Source organism: Gopherus evgoodei, chromosome 1 (genome assembly GCF_007399415.2).
Source record: "Gopherus evgoodei ecotype Sinaloan lineage chromosome 1, rGopEvg1_v1.p, whole genome shotgun sequence".
NCBI classification, from domain to species: Eukaryota; Metazoa; Chordata; order Testudines; family Testudinidae; genus Gopherus; species Gopherus evgoodei.
Genome location: NC_044322.1, coordinates 119,515,689 through 119,542,790, shown reverse-complemented (window position 1 = coordinate 119,542,790; position 27,102 = coordinate 119,515,689). Strand labels below are relative to the sequence as shown.

At 42.8% G+C, this 27,102-nt stretch overlaps 1 protein-coding gene across 6 annotated transcripts in view; it reads right to left on the bottom strand.

The window, feature by feature from the left end:
* MGAT4A (alpha-1,3-mannosyl-glycoprotein 4-beta-N-acetylglucosaminyltransferase A) overlaps positions 1–26,848 on the bottom strand; it is a 148,003-nt gene extending 121,155 nt beyond the window's left edge. For 5 of the 6 annotated variants that reach the window (XM_030570629.1, XM_030570656.1, XM_030570646.1 and 2 more), the window contains exons 1-2: positions 26,712–26,848; positions 20,780–21,106 (exon numbers count right to left, since the gene is read on the bottom strand). In XM_030570629.1, coding sequence (XP_030426489.1) covers positions 20,780–20,873 — 94 coding nt within the window. In that variant the 5' untranslated portion in view covers positions 20,874–21,106; positions 26,712–26,848. Of the gene's footprint in view, positions 1–20,779; positions 21,107–26,239; positions 26,463–26,711 lie in introns of those variants that run through there. The other variant, XM_030570639.1, reaches the window with a different exon arrangement.
* Between the last annotated feature and the right edge of the window lie 254 nt (positions 26,849–27,102).

Below are 27,102 nucleotides of genomic sequence, written 5' to 3'. Positions count from 1 at the left end.
CCCTGGTCAGAGTCTCCTATTGGTGAAAGATGTCATATACTATAATGTCGTAGAGTTCCCACTCGTAATTGATGACAAACCGCCACTGAGAGAATCTGTGATCATATTCTGAGTGGCCGGGAGATAGGCTAAAGATAACAGGATCTGGTGGGTGATGCCCCCTTGTTTATTGATGTAGTAAACAGTGGTGGTGTCATCCAAAATGATAAGAACATCATGGGAATCGATGGATGGGAGAAATGATTGGCATGCCTTCCTTACAGTCCAGAGTTCCAAAATATTGATGTGCATCCTAGACTCCCAAGAGGTTCATGTTCCCTGTGTCATGTGATATCCCATCTATGCTCCCCATCCTACCATGGATGCATCGGTGATTATCATCTTGTCCGGGGAGGATGGGAGAAAGGGTACTCCCCACAAACCTGTTGCAGGTCCATCAACCACTGGAGGGAAAGACTACGACAGAGGGAACTATCAGCATAAAGTTCATGGCATGGTGCGTGAGTGAGTAAACTCTCTGGTGCCACATCTGTAGGCACTGAAGGTGGAGGCAAGTGAAGGTGCTGACATAGAACCCCCTCCCTGATAGTCTAGAGGAACTCACTCTATCACCCCTCTTCGTAGTAAGGAGTCCATCCCTAGGGTGAGGATGCTGTCATGAGAGTGGTCCCTGTAGAGGGATCAGGGAAGGCGTTGTGCATGAGATTGGGATGATGAGCTCAACTGTACAGCCATAGTGGATGACATTTAGCACCCACCTGACCATTGTTATTGCACTCCAAGCAGGTAAAAAGAGTGCTAGATGACCCCCAAAGGTGGTTGTATGGCAGCAGGCAAGGTGGTTGGCGGCTCTCTATGGTTCCTTAGAAATAACTCTATCACAGGGGTCGCATCTGGGAGGAGGAAGCCAGAGAAGACAGGCCTTGAGGATGATATCTTTGAGTCTTTTGATGCTTCCATGGTGGCTCATAAGGCTTCTGATGGAAAAACTGGGAGGTTCTGTAACGCAGTGTGGGCTGCGGGCAGTAGAATTAACGTTTTGGCACAGGTGTGTAAATAACCAAGGAATGGAGTGTAGCTCGTGAATCCTTGAGCATGTGGAGAGAATTGTCTGTTTTCTGGTTGAAAAGATGGGATTAATCAAACAAGTGGTCTTTGATGGTATTTTCTATCTCCCTGGGAAAACCAGAGGAATGGAGCCACAACTCCCTCTTCATGACAATGCCCGTGGCCATTGAGTGCAATAAGATATCTGTCGTGTCCAGGAATAATTGGTGCCATTGTCCTTGCTACTAGTTTCCCTCCTCAATTACTGCTTGGAAGCTGGCCTGGTCCTGTTGTGGATGGGTTTTTTTGGCAAAGTCCTCCAATTTACTGTAATTCAAGAAATCGTGTGTGTCAAGTAATGCCTGAAAATGAGAAATCCTGAATTGAAGTCTGACTGAGGAAAAGACATTGCGGTCTAAAAGGTTCAGCTGCTTGCCCTCCCTGTCGGATGGGATAGAGTGTGCTATTGCCTAGCCCATTCCATCGCTGCTCAGACCACAAGCGAATTGGGAGAGGGGAGAAAGAACAGAAAAATCAAACCAGTGTAGAGGATACTGCTACGATGTAGAAGGCCTCTGCTGGCACTCATAGTAGTGGGAAAGGATGAACGGTCCCTGTCCCTAATACAATTCCTCAGAAGATGAAAATTCAGAGGTCTGTTCCATTGGCAGTATCATCAGAATCATGTAAACGATTGGAGCGGGGAGGGTAGCGAGGAGTGCATCAGATGTGGCATGTCCTGTCCCTGAGATTAAATCTCTCTGGAGATTGAGATCCCAGAAGGCATGGAGACCTCGACTCTCCCAGGGCAAACACTTCCTAGGGCTCTGGTGCTTTTCCTGACCTCCCCAGAGTCAAGGGTACTCTTTCAGTCCCCAGAACTAGTCTTTGAGCAACGGTCTTCTCTGGAATGAATGGCTCCGTAACTCTGAGGGATGTCAATGTGTGCATGTCTGTACCTGGTACTGGTAGTTCTGTCAATTTAGATGGCTTCTTTCTGTGCTTGTGTGCATTAGAGCTCCCTCCCTCCCCACAACTGGTACTTGTGGAAGGAGTCTCTCCTTTCTTACGTTTAGAGGAAGACTTACTGCCTTTCTTATGTGCATGCTTGCTTATCTCATGACTAGGCCCCAGCACGGCATCCATAGTGGTGGTACCACTTTTGGCTTCAGACTCCGTAGCTGGAGGTGCACTCCTGGCAGCCTCAGGCTTATGATGGGGGGCCTGCCCGGCCACAGTCTGAATGAGGCACAGATGAAGACGCTCTATGCCGATGAGAGAGAGCTCTCCTGTCTTAATAAAACCACCTCTGCAACAGTATATATGTCAGTGGGAACAGCTCTCTCACTAACATAGTACTGTCCACACTAACGTTTAGGTCAGTATAACTTATGTCGTTCAAGGGTGTGGCTTATTCACACCCCCGAGTGAAATAAGTTATACCAACATAACCTGTAGTGTAAATCATCCCTTAGCCTCATTGCTGGTGGAAGAGTGGTAGTAATTACTTCTGATCTATCATTCACAATGCTTCAGTTTTTGGGAAAGATTCCTACTCATCACAAGGGAGTGGATTTTTCAAACCCAGATTAAAAAAGGAAATAATTTTAACATCTAGTTTACTTTTTGCACTTTAAATCATCTTGGCCAATAAGTACAGTCCACTCACTCTTGGTTTAGTTTGTTTTCCACCTCCACCCTACTTTCTGGTTTGCATGCATTAGCGCAGTGCTGAAATGTCTGAGCTGAAAACTTTGGAGCTTGATTTTACAAGGTGCTAACCACCTTCAACTCCCATTATAAGGGAATATTTAAAAGAAAACAAAAATCATTTTCACTGAATCTTTTAAAATTGCTTGAATAAAAACATTCCTTTTAATAAGAGTTGGTTAAACATCTCTATTACAAACTCCAAATTTTAGGCTTGAACTATATGAAAACATTCCTAGAAACTGTCCCAACAGAGATTCTATTTAATCATGAAACAAAGGAATAGAAATAGAGTATAAAAATAGGATATGCCCTCACAATCTGTACAATTTTCCTGTAGAATTCTAAAATGATTAGAGTCACAATTTCATTGACACAGAAGATAAGAAAATTAAGGGAAACATGAAATGGCTTGATTTATCATATATACTGAGCTAGGAACCAATGAGTGTCACTCTGAAAGTTCATACAGATTTGGCAGACTTTTCATATTTTATTCGTAAAAACACAACGCACAGACTTGAGTTTGTTAATCATTTTCCTTGACACCTTTAATTCAATATACTAAAAAAAATTTGATTGTCAGTCAAAAAAGAAATATGACAAGTTGTTTCCAAATATTAGATAAACAAAAAAGATTTTCTAGAAGATTAGACCTTGTTCAAATTGCACCGACTTGATTTTCTTGCTGTCTAACTGAAGCTGTTGCGTCTGACTGTGAAGGACATATAGAAAGTAAGCTCACACACTGATCACTCTTCAACAATAATTTAAGGACCCAAATTAAACAAGTTCATAGGGAAGTTTTGCTTTCAAGAACAGATGCAAAAATGTAGCAGTCAGGTTTTCAGTTAACACACAAAAAACAAAGTAATCGCTCAAGCAGGGTGGTAAAAATTCTAGGACTCAAATCCAAATTTAGGAACATGTCCTTGACTCAAAATCCTTCTGCAGTGACCTCAAAAATTCTTTCACAGAGCATTTCCTGACCCAGGTCAAGCAGCATTTTAAAAAAGCAACAGGCAAGTAGCTTCCTTTTACAATATTGAAATCTTAAATTGCACTTTTCATCCATAGATCACAAATCACTTAAAGAAAAATGAGTATTATTATCCTCATTTTCAATTGAAGGCACAGCTCCCACCTGAGGTGCAGATTTGGTTCTGCCCACTAGTTTCAAGGCAAATGGAAACCCCACAATAGAACTGTGTGGACACACAAAAGAATTCTCAGTTACAATCAATTCCAAGAGTAGTTTCTCCATTATAATTACTCATAGAATTGGCAACTGAATCAAAATGTAATCATGAAGCATGTTATAGTTTACACAATTTCTAATTGTTTTTTGAGGTTTACTTTGCACAGGAAGCTGCCAGTCCAACACTTAGTTATCACTTGTAGAAGGAAGTAAGGAAGTGTTTTTCAGACAGTGAGTTGCACTTATATCCTGCTTATGCCTGAAATGAAGATTAATATGCACTAAAGGTATTTAAAATATGTTCTCAAAAAAGGAACATTCTATGAAATGAGGAGACCCTAGTTACCTGCCAAATAAGGAAAAAAGTAATAGCAAGCTACTTGTTATTTTACTCCCAAATTCTGATAATTTAATTATTTAAATACTGTACTATTCTCATTTACATCAGGGTCCAATCAACAGGGTACTTTTTTTTTTTTTAAGATTATTTTATATATTGCAATCCCTGTTTACTGAGGCTAAATACAGGACACACAGACACACTAAGACACTGAACAACTGATAATTGTGAGCAACAAATCTTCCTGAACCAAAGATGAAAAAACAGTTTACCTGGAGTGCAGATAGGACAAAACCTTGGTCAGCACCAATCGGTAAAAAGCCAAATCTTCACTATAATTCTTGCAATTTCGTCTCGCTGCTGACAACTAATGTCACTAAAGGTTCTGTTTCATAGGTCTGATTTACATCTGAAAATTAGATCAACCCAGCTATGTCTCTCAGGAGTGTGAAAAATCCACCCCCCTAGGCAACATATCAAGTATCAGAGGAGTAGCTGTGTTAGTCTGGATCTGTAAAAGCAGCAAAGAGTCCTGTGGCACCTTATAGACTAACAGACATTTTGGAGCATGAGCTTTCATGGGTGAATACCCACTTCATCGGATGCATGTCATGCTGCTTTTACTGAGCAACATAGTTAAGCTAACCTAAGTCCCAATGTAGACAGTGCTAGGCTGATGGAAGAAATCTTCCGCTGATCTAGCTACTGCCTCTCAAGGAGGTGGAATACCTATGCTGATGGGAGTACCCCTCCCCTCAGTGTAGGCAGTGTCTATACTGAAACACTACAGCAGAACAGCTGCAGCTATGCCACTATAGTGTTTCAATTGTAGACAAGCCCTAACACCCCATCCATACTTGGGAGGGCCAATGAACATTAAAGCATTTGAAGTGATCTCTGCATTAAGATTTGGAAGGTTTCAAAAAAAAAGCATGACTTGTAACTTACCTTTATACTATAGCAGAAATTTGATCGGATAGCTGTGAAACTGTTACAGTGTTTAAAGCAGCCTAACACTAATAATGGCACAGTTGCACATCTATTTAAGAGTGTTTGTTTTTTTACAGCTGGATAGAATAAATGGGAACAGGTTTTAATCTCTTTTGATGTGACTGATTTCCTATGTACCATTACATATTCATAGTACAAAACAGAAAGGACACAAATTTAGAAAGCTTGCTATTTTTTTTTTAATTATAAACCTCAAGACCTCATGCTCTTCTCTATCTTCTAATGAGAGAGGTGGTGGGCCAACCATTTATAGGACATATCACTATGAAAACAAAGCATCAGAAAATCCAGATTATTAAGGAGTTCATGTCAAGAGAAGCATATGGTTCTCTCTATGCCTCAACTACAGCTGTTAAGGGTAATTAAGTACACATTTTGTGTGGAAATAATTCTTGCAGCTTAAATGCTGCCAATTATTTCTTTATTTCATTGTAGCTTGGGTTTCTTTTTTTTCCCCATTTTTAAAAAGTCTCATTTGATTTTTTTCATCTCACTACTAATTTAACCAGCATTCATACTTGTTGCTCAATGGACTGTGCTGTCATGTGTTCCTATGTACTAACAAATTCTTCAACTTCATTGTTCAAGTCCTGGTTATTTGGTTTGTCTTTCGGTCTCAATATCAAGAAGTGATGTTGACTGTGTTGGCATCTCCTCTTGACAGGATGAGATAGTGATACAAAAAATTTCTCATATTCCGAAGTCATATGTTGAACGAGTTCCACAGTAAGCACCCAACACTTAAAATACCTTTGATCCTCACTGAGATCAGCAAGAGTTAAGAGGTTCCATATAATTCATTTCTCCCCTCCCCCCTCGGCAAAAAAAAAGACTAATACACAGGAAATTGTGCTAGTTTCTGCTACAGTTAGTGTAATCTATAGGAAAAGATATCATTTTCAATCACAGAAATAAAACAGCCCCCATCCATAATTTAACAGATGAACGGAATTTTTGCATTTTTAACTATATGCATCAAAAAAGTTACACTGAAAATCACGGTTTCTTACAATTTGGAACACATTTAATAGATCTTTCTTTTGATCACTATTACCACCTCTCATACATGTGTATTCAGCTCATTAGCATAATTTAAGATCTAAATTTTGCTAAAATATCTTTCATCTTAAAACCAACACAATGAACAGAAACATAGCAGTGCTTAAAAAAATACACACTGATTTCATTCAGAATAGTCATAATGCACAAATGAAATTATTCCAATTAATTTTCTGAGCAGGGTAAAGAAGTTATTTTACAGTACAATAAGGAATCAAGGTATTTTTTATTTTTCGTTAGTTTGTAGGGTTTTTAACTACTTGAAGCATAGAATCTTGCATATAGTGCCTTTCATCCCAAAGGAATGGATATTCCTAATGTAATAAAGTTACATTTTAGGAATTAGAGTTCTGCTAAGTTAATTCTTTTACAATTCCACTGGACATGCATTGTTCAAAGATTATTAATACTTCCCAATATAAAAAAAACCAGTTACCTACCTCTCATAACTGCTGTTCTTTGAGATGTGCTGTTCATACCCATTGCAAGTAGATGTGCCCGTGCCACATGCAGTCATTGAAAGGTTTTCCCCTAGCACTGCACATTGGGTCAGCTCTGAAACCCTCTAGAGTCACGCCTTCATGGCTGTGTATATAGGTCCCTGCCGACCTGCCACCTCTTCATCCACCACCACCACTCCTTGCCGGAGTACTTCAACAGAGGTGTAGGCAGGTAGGTCTTGGAATGGACATGAACAACATCTCAAAGAACAACAGTTACAAGAGGTAGGCAACTTTTTTCTTCGAGTGCTTGCTCATGTCAATTACAAGCAGGTGACTCCCAAGCAGTCCCTAGGAGGAGGAGTTCACTGAGTCACAGACTGCATCACTGCTCTCTCTGCCAAACGCAACATCGTCTCTGGCCTGCTGTGTAATGGCATAGCATGACATGAAGGTGTGGATCGATGACCACGTTGCTGCCTTGCAGATGTCTTGAATGGGAACCGGTGTCAGGAATGCTGCCGAGGAAGCCTGTGATCTTGTGTAGTACACTGTTATTTGCTGGGACAGGTATATTTGCTAGGTCATAGCACGTCCTAATACAGGTGCCTACCTCTCGTAACTGTTGTTCTTTGAGATGTTGTTCATGTCCATTCCAAGACCTACCTGCCTACACCTCTGTTGAAGTACTCCGGCAAGGAGTGGTGGTGGTGGATGAAGAGGTGGCAGGTCGGCAGGGACCTATATACACAGCCATGAAGGCGTGACTCCAGAGGGTTTCAGAGCTGACCCAATGTACACTGCTATGAAAAGATCCTTTGGAATGACACTGGAAGCCCCCTTATCCACTCAGCAATTGCAATGAAGAGCTGTGTTGATTTTCAATACTGCTTTGTCTGCTCAATGTAAACAGCTAACACTCGTCTGACATCCAGGGAATCCATTGCTGGTTACAAGCATGCGGCTTAGGAAAGAACACTGGAAGAAATATGTCCTGATTCGTGTGGAACTGCAAAACTATCTTTGGGAAGAAAGTTAGGTGTGGCCACAACTGTACCTTGTCCTTATAAAAAAAAAAAAGGGAGTATAAGGGGGCTCGGAGATCAAGGCCCTAAGCTCAGACACCTCCCATGGCTAAAGTTATTGCCACCAGGAATGCCACTTTCCAGGAAAGGTAGAAGAGGGAGCATGTTGCTAAGGGCTCACAAGGAGGGCCTATCAGCCTTGAGAGCACCAGGTTGAGATCCCATGGGGTCTTACATGAGGGTACAGACTATCTAGTTCCTTGAGGAAGCGGCCGACCATGGGGTTAGCAAACACTGACCAGTCAGCAGAACTGGGATGGAAAGTAGAGATGCCAGCCAGGAGCACCTTTATTGACGATACCGCCAGGCCTTGCTGTTTCAGGTGCAGAAAACAGTCCAGGATAAAGGGAATTGACTGTAATAGAGGGCGTCCTCTTGCAGTGACCAAATCGAGAACCTCTTCCACTTAGCCAAATAAGTGACTCGAATGGATAGTTTCCTGCTGCCAAGGACAACCTCCCTAATGGAGTCCTGAGCATGTGAGCTCCCAAGGGTTTAGTCACAGGGTTTCCATGCCATGAGGTGGTGTCTCTAGATTAAGATACTGGAGGCGGCCATGGTCCTGCGTGATCAAGTCCAGGACCAGAGGCAGTGCTATAGGTGTGTCCACTGACAGGTCTAGAAGTATGGTGAACCAGCGGTGATGTGGCCATCCCGGTACTATCAAGATCATTGATGCTCCCTCTCTTTGGACTTTAAGCAGGACCTTGTGCATGAGCGGAAAGGGTGGGAATGAATACAGCAGGTGCCCCTTCCAAGGGGGGAGAAAGGCATCTGCGAGTGAGCACAGGCTGTGATTCAGGAAGGAACAAAACTGCTGAGACTTCCTGTTGTGCTATGTTACAAACAAGTCTATCTGGGGAAATCCTCACCTTTGGAAAATGTTGATCATGACATCCGGACAGAGGGACGACTTGTGGTTGTGGAAGGACCTGCTGAGATGATCAGCCAGTTCATTTCAAGAGCCCGGAAGGTACGATACCTCCAGATGTATCAAGTGGGCAATGTACAAGTCCCACAGCTTGAGGGCTTCCTGGGTGCCCTGAGAAAAGCCCTGAGCCACTGAAAGACAAGTCTTGAATTGTCTACAGAACTTCATGCGGAAGTCCCGACGCCTGAAGCCATGAGCTCCTTCTCATAGCAATGGCTAAGGTAATAAGGTAATAACTGGAGATATACCAATCTCCTAGAACTGGAAGGGACCTCAAAAGATCATTGAGTCCAACTCCCTGCCTTCACTAGCAGGACCAATTTTTGCCCCAGATCTCTAAGTGGCTCCCTCAAGGACTGAACTCACAACTCTGGGTTTAGCAGGCCAATGCTCAAACCATTGAGCTATCCCTCCCCCCATAGTCTGGGCTGCCGAGTCTGCAGAGTCCAGGGAGGCCTGTAAGGAGGTCCTCGCAACGACCTTGCCTTCCTCAAGGACAGCGGCAAACTCCGAATGAGAATCAGCCAGAAGAAGCTCCTTGAATTTGGACGTGTTCCATGAGTTAAAGTTGTAGTGGCTGCGGACCACTTGCTCATTGACAATGCAAAGCTAGAGACCCCGGTAGAATACACTTTCCTACTGAAGAAATCTAGCTTCTTTGCCTCCTTGGACTTGGGAGTCGGTTCCGGTTGCCCTTGCCTTTCCTTTTTTTGTTAGCAGTCGCACCAACCAATGTGCCCAGCTGTCAGTGAGTGAAAAAGGTACTCATACCCTTTTGAAGGCACAAAATACTACTACTTCACCCTTTGGCTGTGGGGAGGAAGGAGAGGCAGGCATTTGTCACAACACTTTAGTAGTGTTCTGAATGGTCTTAATGAGAGATAAAGCTACCCTCGATGGACCTTCAGGCACCAGAATGTCGACCATGGGGTCTGTCCTGCTATTCCTTCTGAGTAATTCCTGGTGGGCTATGTTGTCCACAGCCAGCAGCGTGGTAGATGTGCCTGCCACTGCCTCATCAAGGCAGAAGGAGGAGGATGCCCACGGGGGCACTGAGTCCTCCTGTCCCTTCGACTCACAGAAATCCCCCTGCACAGATGGGCCTTGTGTGGTGCTGGCTTCTGGAACTGTTCCGGCCCCTGCTGTGGCTTAGGTGCCCATCTCATGGCCTCGAGGAGGTTCCTGAGCTACAGAGGATGATGGAGGACCATGTGCCTTTGATACAACTGACCTGATCTGGACCCTTGGTGGTAGGCCCACAGGATCGAGAAGGGCCATTGAGCTGGCACCTGCCACTGCAGTGGCCATGGCATCGTAGGCAATGTCTGCCCTTCCTCCTGTCTGGTGCGGTGCAGAGAATGGTGCCAGTTCTTTCTAGAGGAGTACAACTCTGCCTCCAAGTTAGATGAAGACTCCGACCTCAGTGACCAAGGTGCTGTGGAGCAAGACAGTGTCAGGGAGCAGCGCCGAGGTGAGGGTGAGCAGCGTCACATAATCACCGGCTTCCCTTTAAAAGGCACAGCGCCTCTTTGCTGCACCTGTGCAGGGGACTGCGCTCTCATCGCTATAAGGTCTCTGGCTGCCTCAAAGGTGTCCGGAGTGGAGGGAAGGTCCAACTCCTCCAACTGACTCCCGCACTGGGGATTCCACAAGAGCTGGACTCGACAGACCTCCCTATGAGGCTGGAATTGATGGTGCCAGCTGCGCTGGAGAAGGGCACCCCAGTGCAGTATGGACCCTGCTAGCGTCTCCTTGTTCCACTGCTCTAGTGGGAGAGCAACCTGTGTTGGTCTTCTTGTGCGGCGTCAGCAAATCCGAGCAGTGCCGTGCACTCACACCAAAGGAAGTCTTCAGTGCTGGGGAGTGGCAGTGTTGAGGGTCTCTGGAGGCCAAGTCCTTTCTTGCCACCACATCCTCTCTTACTGAGGCCAGCGCATTCTGCACCGAAGTGCTGAGCTTGCAGTCGGACAACGCCTTTGTCAGCTGAGGATGAAAGGCTGACTCCATGAGGAACAATTTTAGCCTAAAGTCTCTTTTCCTTCTTAGTCTTTGGGTGGAGGCCTTTGTAGATTGTGCACTTCTGAGTTTGATGAGCTTCCCCGGAAAACACTTCAAGCAGGAGTCGTGTGAGACTCCCTTTGGCATAGGCTTCAGACAGGACTCTCCAGAGAACGAGACATTCCCCGGTCCCTGGGAGGGGAGACCGTGGTTGTGGGGGGTGGAAACTCCCAACTAAAACTTATCTTAACTAACTGTGAATTAATGAAAACTAACTAATCCTAAGTTTAACAATTCACAGATACAACAAGGGAAAGTCCACTGGGGATCACTTGCCATAGCAAGAGAAGAGAGCTGCTCCAACAACCATCACTAGCGGTAAGAAGGAACTGAAGAAGTGACACGTCATCAGGGATTGTACACTGTAATAAAAATATATTATTTGTATATGAGTGTGTCACAAATAAAACATTGGGGAGGTGCCATTAAAAATAAACTTTCTCCAAGTTGTTCTTTATTTGAAACAAAGGGTCTGTATATGGGCGTGAGGGAGATTACCATAGCCAGGAACTAGCTCTTCTGTTTCAGGAACAACAGTCCAAGTGAAGCTATGCATTCTCTGTTGACAGGCCCTTTTTGCACTGCCCATGGTGTTGGCACCATCAGATCATAGGACCCACTTACTTTTTGCAGACTCCAGCAGGCACCCACCAGTGTGAAGTGCCAGGCTTTGTGTACCGCGATGTCTGGCTGCTGGCATGGCTCCTGATATGATCCACTGACTGGATGGGTTGCAGTGGCCATTCCACTGGCAGAGGTTGGACCAGCCCCAGTGCACTGACAAAGACACACCCAAAACCACACTAACATACATGCACCTCCTGCAGGGACTGGCCCGCATAGCTACCAAGGCAGCAGTTGCTGTGTCCTACTTGCTGGGAGGGGGTGTGGCTGGGTATGTCTACACAGCAATTAAACCTGGCTGCCCTCTTTCTCCGGACTGGGGCTCGTTGTGGGGCTGTGTTTGTTCTAGCTGAACCTCAAGCTCTGAGACCCCCAATGGGGGAGGGACTCAGAGCCCAAATGTCTACACAGTAATGTTACAGCTCCAGTCCACTGAGTCATGCCAGCAGACCATTTAATTGCAGTGTACACAGCTCAGTGGGGCTGAAGTGGAGGCTTCTGGATAGGAACTACCGGGGAAGGGAGGCAAAAATTTGGAGCATTGCCATCTGACTCTTCCTCCTCAAGCAGCTATCGGCTGCTTGTGGGAAACAGGGCCACCTAACTGGGGCAGTTGTTAGGAACAGCAGGAGGATGCTTGGTGCTGGGGGTATGGGAGGGGTTATGGGTGGAGGAGTAGGCTCTGGGCTGGGGTCAGAAATGAGGGAAAATGAAGTTAAATACTAGAAATGGCAATACAACTAACTTCAATTTTTATTATCTAAGATGAGTGAAATGCAAAAAAACAATTAGAATTAATGGCAAAAATGCATTTTTCAATTTTAAAAACAATGTATTTGTAAAGCAGCTAGTTTAATACCTATGTAGCCTGATTCTCCACTGCCTTGTACGCTGTATAGTTATCTGTAAAATGCTGCCGAATCACAATGCAAGAATCAGGTCTGTGAATTTTGACTGGATAGTGTCCCTTTACAAAAAGGTCTACAGAGTAAAGTTAGTGAGGGCATCGCTCAGATTTTGACAGCCTATCCATGCAGCCATTGCAGTGCACATATCAGCAGAGATGACAATGTTGCATCCAGAACTTAAAAGTTTGTGGGGAGAAGGAAATGAAATTTACGTTTTGATTTTTTCATACGAAGTAACCAACGTCAGCCAGAGCACATGCCCTGGGGATCAGTGACCACCTGACTGCTCCCTAGAAAGTGCCACACACCTAGTGGTGCACAGGAGCACCAAATCGTGCATGTGTACAGGCAAACGAGATTCCCTCTGAAGTACTGTTACCTGACTTCAGCCCTCAAGGCTCCAGGAGACTCTGGTGCCAGGGCTGCGAACAGGCTCACATCGCTCGTGCCCTGCAAAACCCAGTAGCAGCCACAGGCTCCCCATGGGCACCCACGGGCCAGAGAGCAGCTGCAGTTGCTGCTCCCCAGGTGGTACAACGGCTCTGCTGCCCAGCTCTCCCTGGCTTCTGGGGGATGGTGACACTGGGGTGTGGCTCCGGGAGGGCATTCAGGTGCAGGAGAGGGTTCCAAATGGGGCAGACACTTGGAGCGCAAGAGGGGTTTGAGGTGCTAGCTCTGCTGGTACGGTTTGTGAGGGCCCCAGAAGGCTGCTGCTGTTTAAGGCAGCTTCTTAAATAGCAGCCACACTGGCACTGCCCCAGCATTTCCCGGGAATGGAGGAAGCTGGCTGTGGTACCCCACTTTCACGCCCGTCCCAGATTCCCAGCCCTAGGAGCTGTGGAGCCAGCACTCAGGGTGGCACCTGCAGGCTGGGGCAGTGAGTGGAGCCTCCCAAGTCAGTCTCTATGCCTAGGAGCGGGACATGCCAGGGCAGTCGCTTCCCCAGAGCCAAGCATAGAGTCTGCCTTAGCACCACTGCCCCCAGCGACCAACTACACACTGCTAGCCCTCTCCTTGACCAGATGATCCAGTCAAAAAAACAGACACCTAGCAACCCTACAGTGACCTACGGCATGACCTTCAACTTCTAATAATCTCTCACACTGTTCATTCAGAAAACTCAAAATAAAACATATGATAATATTGATTAATCTACGGGTTATTAAGTAGTGACAACATTGTATTACCTTAGAAATCTGGATTTTGCATTCCAGAAACAGTTTGTACAAGATTACGATCTGATTATATTCATTTAGAACATTTCAAGCTTCAAAGCTGTGCTATGGTAGGATCTTATGAGGAAAAGGACTTGGACTACCTATTAAGCATTTTGGAAAGTAAGTGTGAAATCCCAGGTTGTACAAATCTTCCTGGGATACTATCAGAAGGTAATTTCCAAGATGCAGGATAGCTATGAAAACCAGCCTGGAAGGAGAGAGATGGCCTTTGTGGTCACAATAGAGAAGGACTTTAAGGCAGACTGAACAAGTCTGTTCACTACACTATTTTGTTTCAGAGGAAAACCACCAAGCAGTTATTTTTTCCACAGATTCTTTCTATGATAGTGTTTTCTTCTGCAATAAGTGTACATATGTTCCTGTTCCTATTTTTACACCTCTGTGGTTGTGTTTAATTTAACCCATACATTTATTACTTCTACCAGCACTCAAAGCTATCTTTTTATTCCCCCTTAAATTATGCCTAATGATTCACAGTTTATATGGGATTTAGGACAAAAGCCATCTCTGTGCCTGATCCTGAACCTGTGTGTGCTACCATAATTTAAATGTTAAATATAACAATTACCTACGATAACACATTACTCTTTTACATGTAGTAATAGACGGATCAGGAGAACCACTTTTGTCCTGAGAAATTTACAGAAAAGACGAATATTTGCTGAATGTAAAACTGAATTACCCTCAAGAGGAAACCCTAATCACTGGTTACAGTTTTGTCTAGAAGGCACCATCTGTGACACCGCATGTTTCCCCTCTGAATAGGAATGACTAATATGTTCTGGCACTTTGGACATACAAAATGATGCACTTGCATTACGATATTAACTGAAAACTTACATGTTTGTGAGTGGCCCCAAATTCCTAGACAGCAAGACTGGTCATACAGTAACAATACCTCTCTTCCAAAAAATATCAAAATATTGTCAAATGTTAATTAAGCTTCAAGCCACTTCAGGTGAAGGGAGGCCAAGGAGTGATTTGTCTAAAGAAGCATTAGACGTTTGTGGCTAAGTAATGCACTCATCCTTTCGTGAATGCATGCCAACATCCCAACCACAATTTCTACTGAATTGCAGTCTACTGTTCAAACTCTTGAATGTCTCACTAGCACCAACAGGATAAACCCTTAAATTAGGTTATTACCTAATATGTATATAACAGACTAACTAATCACAATGAAAATAATAAAAGGTGATTATTAATAATTTGTTTTTCCCCACTGTCTACCTGATGAGTTTCTTAAAATTACAAAAGACATCTGAAATTAGAGACATAAGAGTCTTTTTTAGTTGAAGCACATAGTAATAAAAAAATCAAATCTTTGGAATAGCAAACCAAACTATTTTTCTTATAGGAAAACCAATGTGTATGCGTGCACACACACAACAAACCAGTTCCTCAAATCAATTGAATATCATTCATATTCCCTCTCAGTTACCAGCAGGATGGATAAAAATTAATGATTTGAAAATATAAATAAATAAATAAATAAATTTAGGATTTTTTTTTAATTTAAATTGGATTTTTTTGATAAAATGCTTTTGAGGAAAAAACCTATCTAAAGATAGTTTTAAATAAGATACATTATAGCTCAAATATATCTCACCATAGAATAGGGATGATAAATTCTAATTCTATAGTATTAGACAATAGATTCATGTAATGTTTAAGAAAAAGTTTTGTAAATGAGTTCCAATAGTTTATGGATTAGGGACCCAAACTTATAGGGTTCCAGGGGCTTCTGTATAGATTATATAAGTTAATCTTTCTATCACCCAATGGGACTCAGTGCTCAGTCTAGAAGATACCATCACAGATGCTTAGTTTTGCAGTTCTCAAACTGTGGATTTGTGTCTCCAGAGATGCTTGTAAACAGCAAAAATGTTTTAAAATAAAATAAATATATAGAGGTGTGAAATAACATCTCAACCCTATTGTCCCTCTGCAAATTTGTGTACACAGAGTCAATCCCTTACCTCTCTCTAAAAGTGCAAAGTTTCAAAAAGTTCAATGAACAGAAGATTGTTGAGGGCGGAATAGATCTGGACAAGGAGAAGAAGTCTGGAGATAAATGTGAGAAGGGAGGGACAGGCAGTAGAAACAAAAAGTGAAACTGTTTGAGCAGCATATTCCAGAAGTCTTAAGGTCTTTCTGAGTGTAGCCTTCATTGACTTGAGATCTACCATACCATTCTCTCACTACAAGGGAAAACCTATAATGGCAGCAGGCCGTAAAAGAGACCCAGTTTGGAAATATTTTCATGAAGTTCCTCTACCTGTGGGTAAGACAGGCACGCGTGCAAAATGCAAACAGTGCAACAAAGAAATGCAAGGCCTGGTTGCCTGAATGAAACATCATCATGAGATGTGTTCCTTCTCAGGAGGAAACTGCATTGAAGATGATGAAAGGAACATGTCTGAACATGCAGGATCTTCAGGTTGGTAAACTTTTTTATTTCATACTTCTTCCTTGAGGACTGCCTGTCTTCCTTCTGGACTATTCTTGAATTCTCACATTTGAGCAAAAAAATATAGTTGTTACTCTATGGTACTATCATTTTAGATGCAGTTGTGATAAAAAATAACTAGCTGAAATAGGCAGATCTTCCTTTTACAATTTCACCTTTAAAGTAGTACTGAGTGTCAGTGAATGCAATGAGTGATACTAAATGAGCAGTATTGTAATAATAATTAAATAACTGCATTGACTTATTTTGTTTAGGAGAATCTATCCTCAACATAAAGGATTCTGAAGACTATGCACCTTCAAGATCACCATCTTTTTCTATAGTTTCAGAGTTATCTGCCAATTATAGTGTTTCAAGTCACATCACGTATGTCACATAGCCACAATATATCACCTGTAGCAAAAAGAAAAAAAAAACCTCCATCATCCAGAAACAATCATAGATAAGTTTGTGATAAGAACCAACAGATTACAAAAAAAGATAATTAATGAAAAAACTGACCAGTTTGTTTATGCAACAAACTCTCCTTTCCATATGACTGAGAACCCACACTTCATTAACATGGTTCAGTCACTAAGACCAGGATACAGTCCCCCCAAGAGAGCAGATGTTGCAGGCAAATTGCTGGATAAAGTGTATGAAAGAGCAGTTGAGCAGAGTGCTTAAAAGGTCTGGAGGGTAAAATTGTTAACCTGAGTCTTGATGGGTGGAGCAATGTCCGCAATGATCCTGCTGTATGTGCTTGTGTGACAACAGAAGAAGGGAATGTCTTCCTTACAGAAACAACTGATACATTAGGAAATGGACACATGCAATGTTTACAAGAAGTAGCACTAAAAGCTATAACAAACTGAAAAAAAATTCAAATGTCTAGTACGCAGCTTGATCACAGACAATGCTGCAAATGTATCCAAGATCAGAAGAAACTTAGAAGAGAGTCCCAAGCTAATAAAATATGGTTGCAGTGTTCATTTGATGCATCTCCTAGCCAAAGACTTTTGTGTTCCAGAAATAAAGGCTAATGTTGTTGAAATTGCAAAATACTTCTGTAACAACCACTTTGCAGCAGCTGCTCTGAAAAAAGTGGGAGGAACCAAGCTAACTCTCCCACAAGACGTGCAATGGAACTCAGCAGCGGACTGTTTTGAGCACTATATCAAGAACTGGCCTAATCTGACGACAGTTTGTGAACAAAACTGTGAAAAAATAGATGGCACTGTGACAGCCAAAGTCCTCAACACTGGGCTTAAGAGAAAATGTTAAACACATACTGAGTAACCTGAAGCCTATTTCCGTAGCCTTGAACAAAATACAGGGAAATAGCTGTTTTATTGCTGACTCTGTTGAAATCTGGAAGGCACTGAGTGAGATCTTAAAAAGAGAAATATCCAATGACAGAGTTAAATTACAAGCATTAAAAAACAAATGGGCCCCACACTATAAGAAAGATGTGGAAAAACTGGAAAGAGTCCAGAGGAGGGCAACAAAAATTATTAGGGGGCTGGAGCATATCACTTATGAGGAGAGGCTGAGGGAACTGGAATTATTTAGTCTGCAGAAGAAAAGAATGAGGGGAAATTTGATAGTTGCTTTCAACTACCTGAAAGGGGGTTCCAAAGAGGATGGATCTAGACTGCTCTCAGTGGTACCAGGTGACAGAACAAGGAGCAATGGTCTCAAGTTGCAGCGGGGGAGGTTTAGGTTGGATATTAGGAAACACTATTTCACTAGGAGGGTGGTGAAGCACTGGAATGGGTTACCTAGGGAAGTGGTGGAATCTCCTTCCTTAGAGATTTTTAAGGTCTGGCTTGACAAAACCCTGGCTGGGATGATTTAGTTGGGGTTGGTCCTGCTTTGAGAAGGAGATTGGACTAGATGATCTCCTGAGGTCCCTTCCAACCCTGATCTTCTATGACAAGCACTATCTCCAGCTCATTTTCTTACAAATATTCTCAATACTCAGTATCAGAGTTAAACCTTAACTGCTGAAGAAGAGGAGTTGGCTATGACATGGACATCCAGCAAACATCCCTCCATAATGCCAACTCTAAAAAATTTCAGAGCTAAGGGTGAATAATTCAAGAAATACATGTTTGCTGATGATGTTTTAAAGAAAGTCACACCAGTGAACTGGTGGAAGTAACTAAAGCACTTGATTCAGAGACTGTTGAAGTGATAATCTCACTTTTAACAGCAGTAGCTTCTTCTGCCGCTGTAGAAAGAATATTTTCTTCCTTTAGACTAGTTCATTCAAAATTGAGAAATGGTTTGAGACCTGAAAAAGCAGAAAAGCTTGTTTTTATTTTCCAGATTATGAACAAACAGGAAAACGAAGGTGAAGACAACCGAGTTAGCACTAGAAGCCAATATTTTAAAGTTTTCATGTTAAAAACAATTTTAACAAAAACAAACCTGATTTAAAAAACTTCAATGTTTAACTAAATTCAAACGCTTGTTTTGTTAAAATATGTTTGCTGTTGAAGAAAAAAATCCACAATACATAATATTGTTGTTTTAATTAAAAAAAATAATTTAAATGTCTGTTTGGTGATGTTCTCCTCCTATTACAGCATGGCAAGAAAATCCTCCAAATATTAATGATTAACCTGTTGAATTAGAGATAGTTCACCTCCAAATGACTTCATAAATATCTGCTTCAAATTCCCTTGGGTAAATGAAATAACCAAACAATCATTCATTTTCTGATATAGCTGTAAAACTAATCTAAAAAGTTTTCAAAATAAATCACTTTTAAAATGTAGTGTGTACCTTCTAAAAATGAAACCTACATCTCTCTGAGTTGTTGGTTGTTATAACCTTAATACATATTCTTCACAAGAATGCACTTTTATATAGAAATCTACGGTTAAATTGAGTCTTCCTGACTAGTGATTTAAATCAAATCCACTCTGACTAAAAGTCCACAGATATGTATCAAGGTATTTATAAACAAAGACACTGTCATCAGAATTTGCAGAAGCAGCATGATGTAATATCTTTGCCCAAGCTGTATAGCATAAAACTTTTATTAGAAAGAGCACATGTATTTTATAAGTCAAGATGCAAAATTCAACATTTCTGGTACAATTTTAATATCTTTCTGTTTTCGTTGTTTGTCAAATTTAGATTTATATTGCCCAGTTAAAACAAATTTACAGTATCATGACCTCAAGAATCCAGCCGTTTCATTGATGTTTATGTTCAGCAGCCAAGCCCATTGACCAACTGTTACAAAACAGATTACAGGACACAGCATCTGTTTCTCCTACAAATGCCCAATGAAGAGAAATTAGCCAACCTGCAACACAGCCTGTATGTTTCTTCCAAAGGCTTTGTTTTTCTTTCTTCTCAAAGATTTTTTTTAAAAAAGACTCTGGCTTTCTCTGTAACAGATGGGATTCCCGGCAAGTCTTGGCTTGCTTTCCTCTAAGTCAATGCTTCAGTGGTGCAGGATCAGGATCAGAACCCCAAAACAGCACTCTCTTAGCATAGAGGTTCCCAGCCATTTTTTTTTTTTTTGGGGGGGGGAGTAAAAAACCATGTCCCACCTTAGCATTTTTTAAGTTTATTTTATTTTTAAAAGCTTGGATCCTACGCCCATCCTTACAATGCAAGTAGACTGACACCTAGTGTTCCGTATATGTGTGTTCATGAACTACTAGGCAAATTACTCAAAATGCAGGTCAAATGGTGCTATAAAAACATCCCTACCTGTTTACAAAGCATCAGATAAGGGGCGCTGGAAGGATGGCAAAAGTGCCAAATCACAGTGCCACTCACTCAAATTTAATCTGGCTGTCCCTCCACAAAATTTGAGAGAGAGAGAGAGAGAGAGAGAGAGGCATTGTGATCTGGTAATTGCCCACCCATCCGTGGCACTTCTACTCTTAGACTCACTGTACTGCCGCCGCCACCAACCCCCTGTTCCTCCGGAAAGTTAGATGCACTCACATCCCCCATTGAGAAAGTCTGTCTAAGCAGGGGTAATTAGAGCAAAATTCATCATTTTAAAGTGACTTGAGATAACAGTAATTACAATACTCACCAAACATATCAGTTTTGTAACAATCTAATATACAGAATTCACTAATTTCTTATTTACATTATTAGAAAGGGAATATTTCATATAAACAGGTCAAACTGAAAATTTTTTACATTTCCCTCAAAAGGCAAGACAGAAGGGAGAAAAATCTCTCAAAAGATGTTGAGTGGTAGTCTGTTGTTTCAATCACCAAATCAATAGGAAAAAATAGTATGTGGCAACAAAAAGTCATGTTTATATTCTCCAGCCTGGCGCACTGGGCAACTGTCACAGGAAAAATTAGAGAAGAGCATCTGTTTCTCCTGCAAATGTGCAATGGAGATACTGCCTAAAATAGCCCTTTTCCATCAAGAAAGAAAAAAGTCTTGTTTATCTCCACAGAAATATGTTTTCAAACAAAAACAATAGGCATCCCTCCAGGTTGATTTTCTGACTGCAAGAACAGATGCATATTACTCATCAAGGTAATATTCTTGAGCAGAAGTAGTCAACATTTAGTTTACAGCTTACAAGCACTAAAAAAAGCATTAAAAAAAAAAACCAGCATATGTTGCATCATTCACTTCTCCTTCACGGATAGCTAGAGTTCAATTTCTTTTCAGAAAATATTTGTCTTACCTTTACCATTTTGCCATGCAGTGTACCAGGACAAACTGAGAAAAGAAGTGATGAAAAATAACACGGTGGCCACAGTTCCATTTCGGAGCCTCATCTCATTTCAACATCACACTTGTTTATACTGTACTTGCGATTTGGATTGATCAGTTTTATTTGTACTGAAGTCAGTTTATTCCACCATTAGCGTCACTTGACCAACAGGAATGAGAGATGTAGTTCTCTCATTTCAAAAGCTCTGTAAAACCAGTCCAGCAGTCACATCGCTTCGAACTTTTACTCGAATCACTCATTAGCCTTCATAAAGTAAACTTCTTCATGCTTCTACTCCTGTTTACAAAGGGAACACAATTGATCAGTTAGAGGCACAAAAATATATTCATAAACTGTCTCATTTCTATATCAAAACACATAATAGAAACAGTATTAGGACTATGACGCTCTTTACTAAAGAGGACAGTCAAGTATGGCACAAGCTGATTAATTCTCCTTTCCTGTCACCCATTTTTGGGATACTTTCTTCAAACCTGAATACTACCTGACATACTAATTTGTCCTTTTCATTAAAGTTTTGTTTTTGAAAAGACACAATTAACACAGGTTTTGTTTGTATGCTACAAATATCCATAATATTAGTATTTGTTACAGCAGTACCAAATGGCCCAAACAGGACCAAGCCTCACCGTTCAAGGTGCTGCATAAGATTAACTCTTCAAGAAAAGACGTATAGTCCAAGGCCTCAATCCTGTGATTCACTGCACATAAGTAACAGTGGTGCACTTGCACAGAGCATCACTGAAATCAACAAGACTATGCAGGCACAGTAGTGCACCTGTGAACAGTGAACTGAAGGATCAAAGCTCTAAATTAGCATTTCCAGAGTCACAGTATTTTAGTTAACTGCTCCAGATCCAATATAGTATGCACAGGAACCCAAAACAGTGTTAGTTGGATGCACAGAAGACAATATGCTAGATTCAATTCTACACAGGTCTGTGCAGTACAAGAAATTGGGTGGTCCAGCAGTTTCCAACTTTCCTTCAACCACAGCTATAGCTCTGGCATGGGTTACAGCAAGGCCTCAAAGCTCCTTCAACCTACACCAGCTGGCAGCAGTCCCCAAGGAATCATCTGAGAACACTACACTCCGGCCACCGCTACCCTTCACACCAGGGGGTAGTGTCGGAGGTAGCTATGCCGGTATTGCCCAGCCAATAGCTCAATTTACTGGAAAATTCTAAGTATTCAGCCTTTTTGGACTACCTGAGCAGATCAGAGTTCCCAAAACAGGCCAATGTCTGGTTTCTGGGATTTTTTTTTTATTTTTTTTTTTAAGTACCAGAGAAATCTGAAGGACTTTCGTCATACTAGATTACACAATTATGAAATGGCATAAATGAAGCCTAAGTACCTGATATTGTTTCTTTAAGATACTGCCAGCTTTTCTATTTCAAATTCCATCTGACAGAAGTGTGTTACTCAGCTGGTGAGAATTTCTTTGGGTTCAAATGTTCCAGTTCAGAATTGATAATTTATTTCTCATTCAAATAGGTCATCACTTAAGAGCAAAAGGAAAAATCTTTTTTCTATACTGGCACCTAAAGACCCCAATCAACTCGGGCCTCACTGTGTTAACAGCTGTAAAAACACATAGTAACAGAAGAGAAGAGGGTAACAGTTATGGGAGCACGTGATTACGCAGACTAACACTGAGCACAACTTTCAGGTTACAAGTCTTTTCTTAAGATATAAAAAAATATTAATATCAGACACCTTCCCAACCCTTTCCACTTGGTAATTTACCATTAGTATAATGGCTGTAGTGAGGGAATTTAAGAAGAGTTGGGCAGCTGCTTTACATATTAATTTGGAGAGGGCATTCCACATGTAAGGAGCATCATGAAGGTACTTATGGGAGAAGTGGACAAAGATGCAATAAAGGCTGACACTGAAAGAGCACCTGGGACAATGCAATAAGATATAAGAATAGATAAATAGGAAGAGCAGAGTTGTGAAGAAAGAACAGGAGTACTTGTGGCACCTTAGAGACTAATAACTTATTTGAGCATAAGCTTTCATGAAAGTTGTGAAAGACATTTAAAGTAGACAAGAAGATTGAATTTGATGTGAAGCAAGAGAGGGAGAACCAGTGGAGAGATTCAGAGAGAGGACTGATATGGTTTGAATTATAGGTCAGGAAAAATTAATTTAGCACCCCCATTTTGAATGGTCTGAGGGAGATGAGATGGACATAAGGAAGGTCAAAGAGTAGGTTGCAGTAATCTAGTTGGAAGATGAAGGCCTAAATGAGAGTTAAAGTAGTACGGCTAGAGAGAGAGAGAAAAGATCTTGGAAGTGTTAAGGGAAAAAGCAGTGAGATTTTTATATGGCTTGTATATGTACGATTGAAAAGATGGAGGAACCTAAAATGATTCTCAGATGACAGGCCTAATTGACTGGGAGATTAATGTTGTCAACAATGCTGACAGTAACAGCATTAGGTTGACTTTAAAGAGCTATTATGGTGATCTGCGGTAACATCTAGAGGTCCCAATCAGGACTGGGATCCCACTGTTCTGTACAAACACATAAGACAGTCATTGCCCAAAGAGTTTTTATAAGACAAGGCATGATATATGAATGTCTCAAACAACCAGCAGAAAGGAGACGGAAGAAAGTAAGCCACAGTAATATGTGCAAAACTAGATGTTTCCAAATGAAGTAAGTAGTATCGTGGGTTTTGGTTGGTTAGTTTTGCTCTTATGCCACTCTTCCCAACCCCCGCCCGCTCCTTCTTTCCATCTATAATCTAGTTAACATTATTTAGGGGTACAGTAACTCCTCACTTAACGTTGTCTGGTTAAGGTTGTTTCGTTGTCACGTTGCTGATCAATTAGAGAACATGCTCATTTAAAATTGCACAGTGCTCCCTTATAATGTTGGTTGGCACCCACCTGCTTCGTCCAGTGCTTGCAGAAAGAGCAGCCCATGCATCTGACGAAGTGGGTATTCACCCATGAAAGCTCATGCTCCCATACGTCTGTTAGTCTATAAGGTGCCACAGGATTCTTTGCTGCTTTTACAGATCCAGACTAACACGGCTACCTCTCTGATACTTGACAGCTCATTGGAGTTAGCTGGTGAGGGCTTGGAACCAGGGTGGACCAACAGTCCCCCGCATCAGCTCCCCAAAGTTCCCTGTGCAGCAGCCACCTATCAGGCTATCAATTCAGGTGGCACTCCCGCACTGCCGTGTGCTGCTCCTGCCCTCTGCCTTGGAGCTGCTCCCAGGAGCCTCCCGCTTGCCATGCATGGCAGGGGTGGAAAGAGGAGTGCTAATGTCAGGGTGTCCCCCTCCCCCTACTCCGGTACCCCATCTCCACAGAGCAGGGGGAGGGACACGACAGGGCTCAGGACAGAGGGAGCTTGCTAGCAGCAGCTGCTGTCTCAACTTGCTGATCTACATAAAAAGGCAATGTACTTAGAGTGGGGTCAGCGTACCTAAAAGGGTAATGCGCGTCTCTCTCTCACACGCATGTCTGTCTCTCTCTCTCACACACACATGCACCATGACCACCACCCAGCACTTTGGAAAGTGGAGGGAGCGGTGCCCTCCAATGGGATAGTGTGGGTTCATCTAGGGTGACCAGACAACAAATGTGAAAAATCAGAGTAGGGGGTAATCGACATCTATATAAGAAAAAGCCCCAAATATCAGGGCTGTCCCTATAAAATTTGGGACATCTGGTCACCCTAGGTTCATCAGCTCTTCAATTTCCAAGGTTTGCAGCCACTGCCATGCTGTCTCCTCCCTCTATTTGTGCTGCCTTGTCGAGTGTCAGGCTACATTAACAATGTGTTAACCCTTGAGGGCTCAGCCGAGTGCTAGTTCATCATTTAGCAGTAAGACATTCCCTATGAAATATCTGACTCCACCACCTCAACCAAGCTTCACAATCATCATTGCTGTGTACAGTATTAAATTGTTTAAAACTTATACTGTGTATATAGATATATATAGATATATAGTCTTTTGTCTGGTGAAAAAAATTCCCCTGGATCCCAACCCTCCCATTTACATTAATTCTTATGGGGAAATTGGATAAGTTTAACATCGTTTCGCTTAAAGAAGCATTTTTCAGGAATATACCTACAATGTTAAACAAGGCGTTACTGTACTACACTGCATCAGAGACTGCACATTCTAAGATCTTATCAATACTAGAAAGGTTGTACCAATTTAACTAAAATTTTTAATTGACCTTGTTAACCCAGTGCATGCCCCAATGTTGATGTACTTAAACCATTTAACCTTCAGCTATCTATTTAGTTTACAATAATTGCTTAAATTACTAAAATAATTTAGCAAATAAAACTGATCTAAATGAGGGGTCAACCAGTTGAAATATATTTATATTATACGGTTTCTACCAATTTATCTAGATGTATTTAGTTAAACTTGTGAAACTTCTCCAGTATAGAGATGGCCTAGGCTTCCCCACTATGGATGATGTGACTAAAGGCCTGACTCTGCAAGATATTTAAGGCAATGGCGGTTGAGAACCCCCAACATCTTTCATCCTTATCTTACTGAATCAAATAATTATTTAATGTCTACATACTTGCAGACACCTTTGGTCAACAGACATTAAGTAGTTTCAAATGTGTGCCAAAACCTGATGTGTGTTAATGACCAAATCCTGCAGTCCAACTATGCATATGCATAAGTCTCGATAGGATCAGGACCCAAAGAACCTTGTGGTTCTGAGGAAACCTTAACACACATTGGAGCACAAGTACCTAGAAAACAGAATTCACAATAGCCAAAAAAACCACACACCTTTAAAAAGCTGTTTTAATATACAAAAAGAAAAATTATAAAGAGAAAAATAAATGGATACACATTCATTACAGCCTTTTTTAAACACTTTCTTTCATTAGAGCATTTTTCTGTATTTAAGGTTACGAGAATGAGCGTAAGCACAAGACCAGGAACCAAAACCAAATTCATTCTAATCTCATTTGACACTGACTACAAGCAGGAACTTCTCTACTACAGTTTTCTCCAGTAGTAAATAGGAGGGTTCTAGCAGTGCATCTACTTCATAGAATGGCTGAGAGGGTTAGAGGTAAAATTTGTAAGTCACTTTGAAGAAAGTCTCATGTAGATCACGCTCAATAATATAAATACTATAACCACTGAGCATTAGCAGGGTGCTCAAGACTGATAAATAACGTAACTATCGTAACAACTTTAGCAAAAATGAAAAGCAATTCAGAGATAATCAAAAAGTCAAGGCCAGACCACCCTGCTGTGCCTGGGGCTGTCCAGCACACGGGCTCGGCAGGACGAAACACCCCGTGTAATTCCTAGAACACAGGACAAATTAAGGCTGGATTCCGACCCCTGCTCCCCTGAACGGTCTCACTCGCATCTGTTTACTGGTGTCGTTTCTCTCTTACCATCACCCCTTGATTTTCTTTACAGCTACATCCCTTGGCCCCGGTATCCCGTAGCGCCGGGGGGCAGCGGAGCTCGCGGACCTGCCAATCGCCCCCACGAGTCCCGGGCTGCGCGGGCGCCGACTGGGCTGCTTCGGCAGCAGCGAGAAATAACCGTCGCCTCATTCCGCGGGGAGGGGGCAGCCCCCGCGGGGAGGAGCTTCCGGAGATACGGTCCCTGCTCCGGGGGCGGCGGGGGGAAGTGATGGGCCGGGGCACTGGCCAGGGAGACCCCGCTTGGGACCCCCACGCGCCGCGCTCGCGGCACAGCCGGGCGGGGGTCCCGGCCCCCGAGGTAACGGTCTGGGACGGGCAGGGTTCGCCGGCGGCTCTGCCCAGCGGAACCAGCCCGGAGCCCCCGCAGCGGGGCCCCCACCTGCGCTCCACGAGGCCCCGGGCTGAGGAGGGGGCGTGTCCCGGCCGCCGCGCTCACCTGGGTCCGGGCTCCCGCGCGGGGGGTGAGGAGCCGCCACTGCTCGCGCTTCCTCGCCGGCAGGGGCTGAGGCGGCGCTTAACGAGCCGCGAGCTCCTCAGCCCGCACCGCCTCCACCCGTCCCATAGAGCGGCAGCTGCTCCATCCGCCCACTGCGCGGAGAGCCCGCCCGCTGCAGCTCGTCGGGCTGCCCATTGGCCAAATGGTCCTCCGCGGCAGGCCAACCGCCAACTTGCCGAGAGGCGCACTCTCATTGGCTCAGCCTCCTGTCAATCTCGTTTCTGGAGCTATAAATAAATCTCGCGGGCCTGAGCTTGTGTGGTGCAGTGCCTGGGGTGGGACTATCCACTAGGTGGCTTGCTAGGGTGTGCTAGATGCGCCGCCTTTGAAA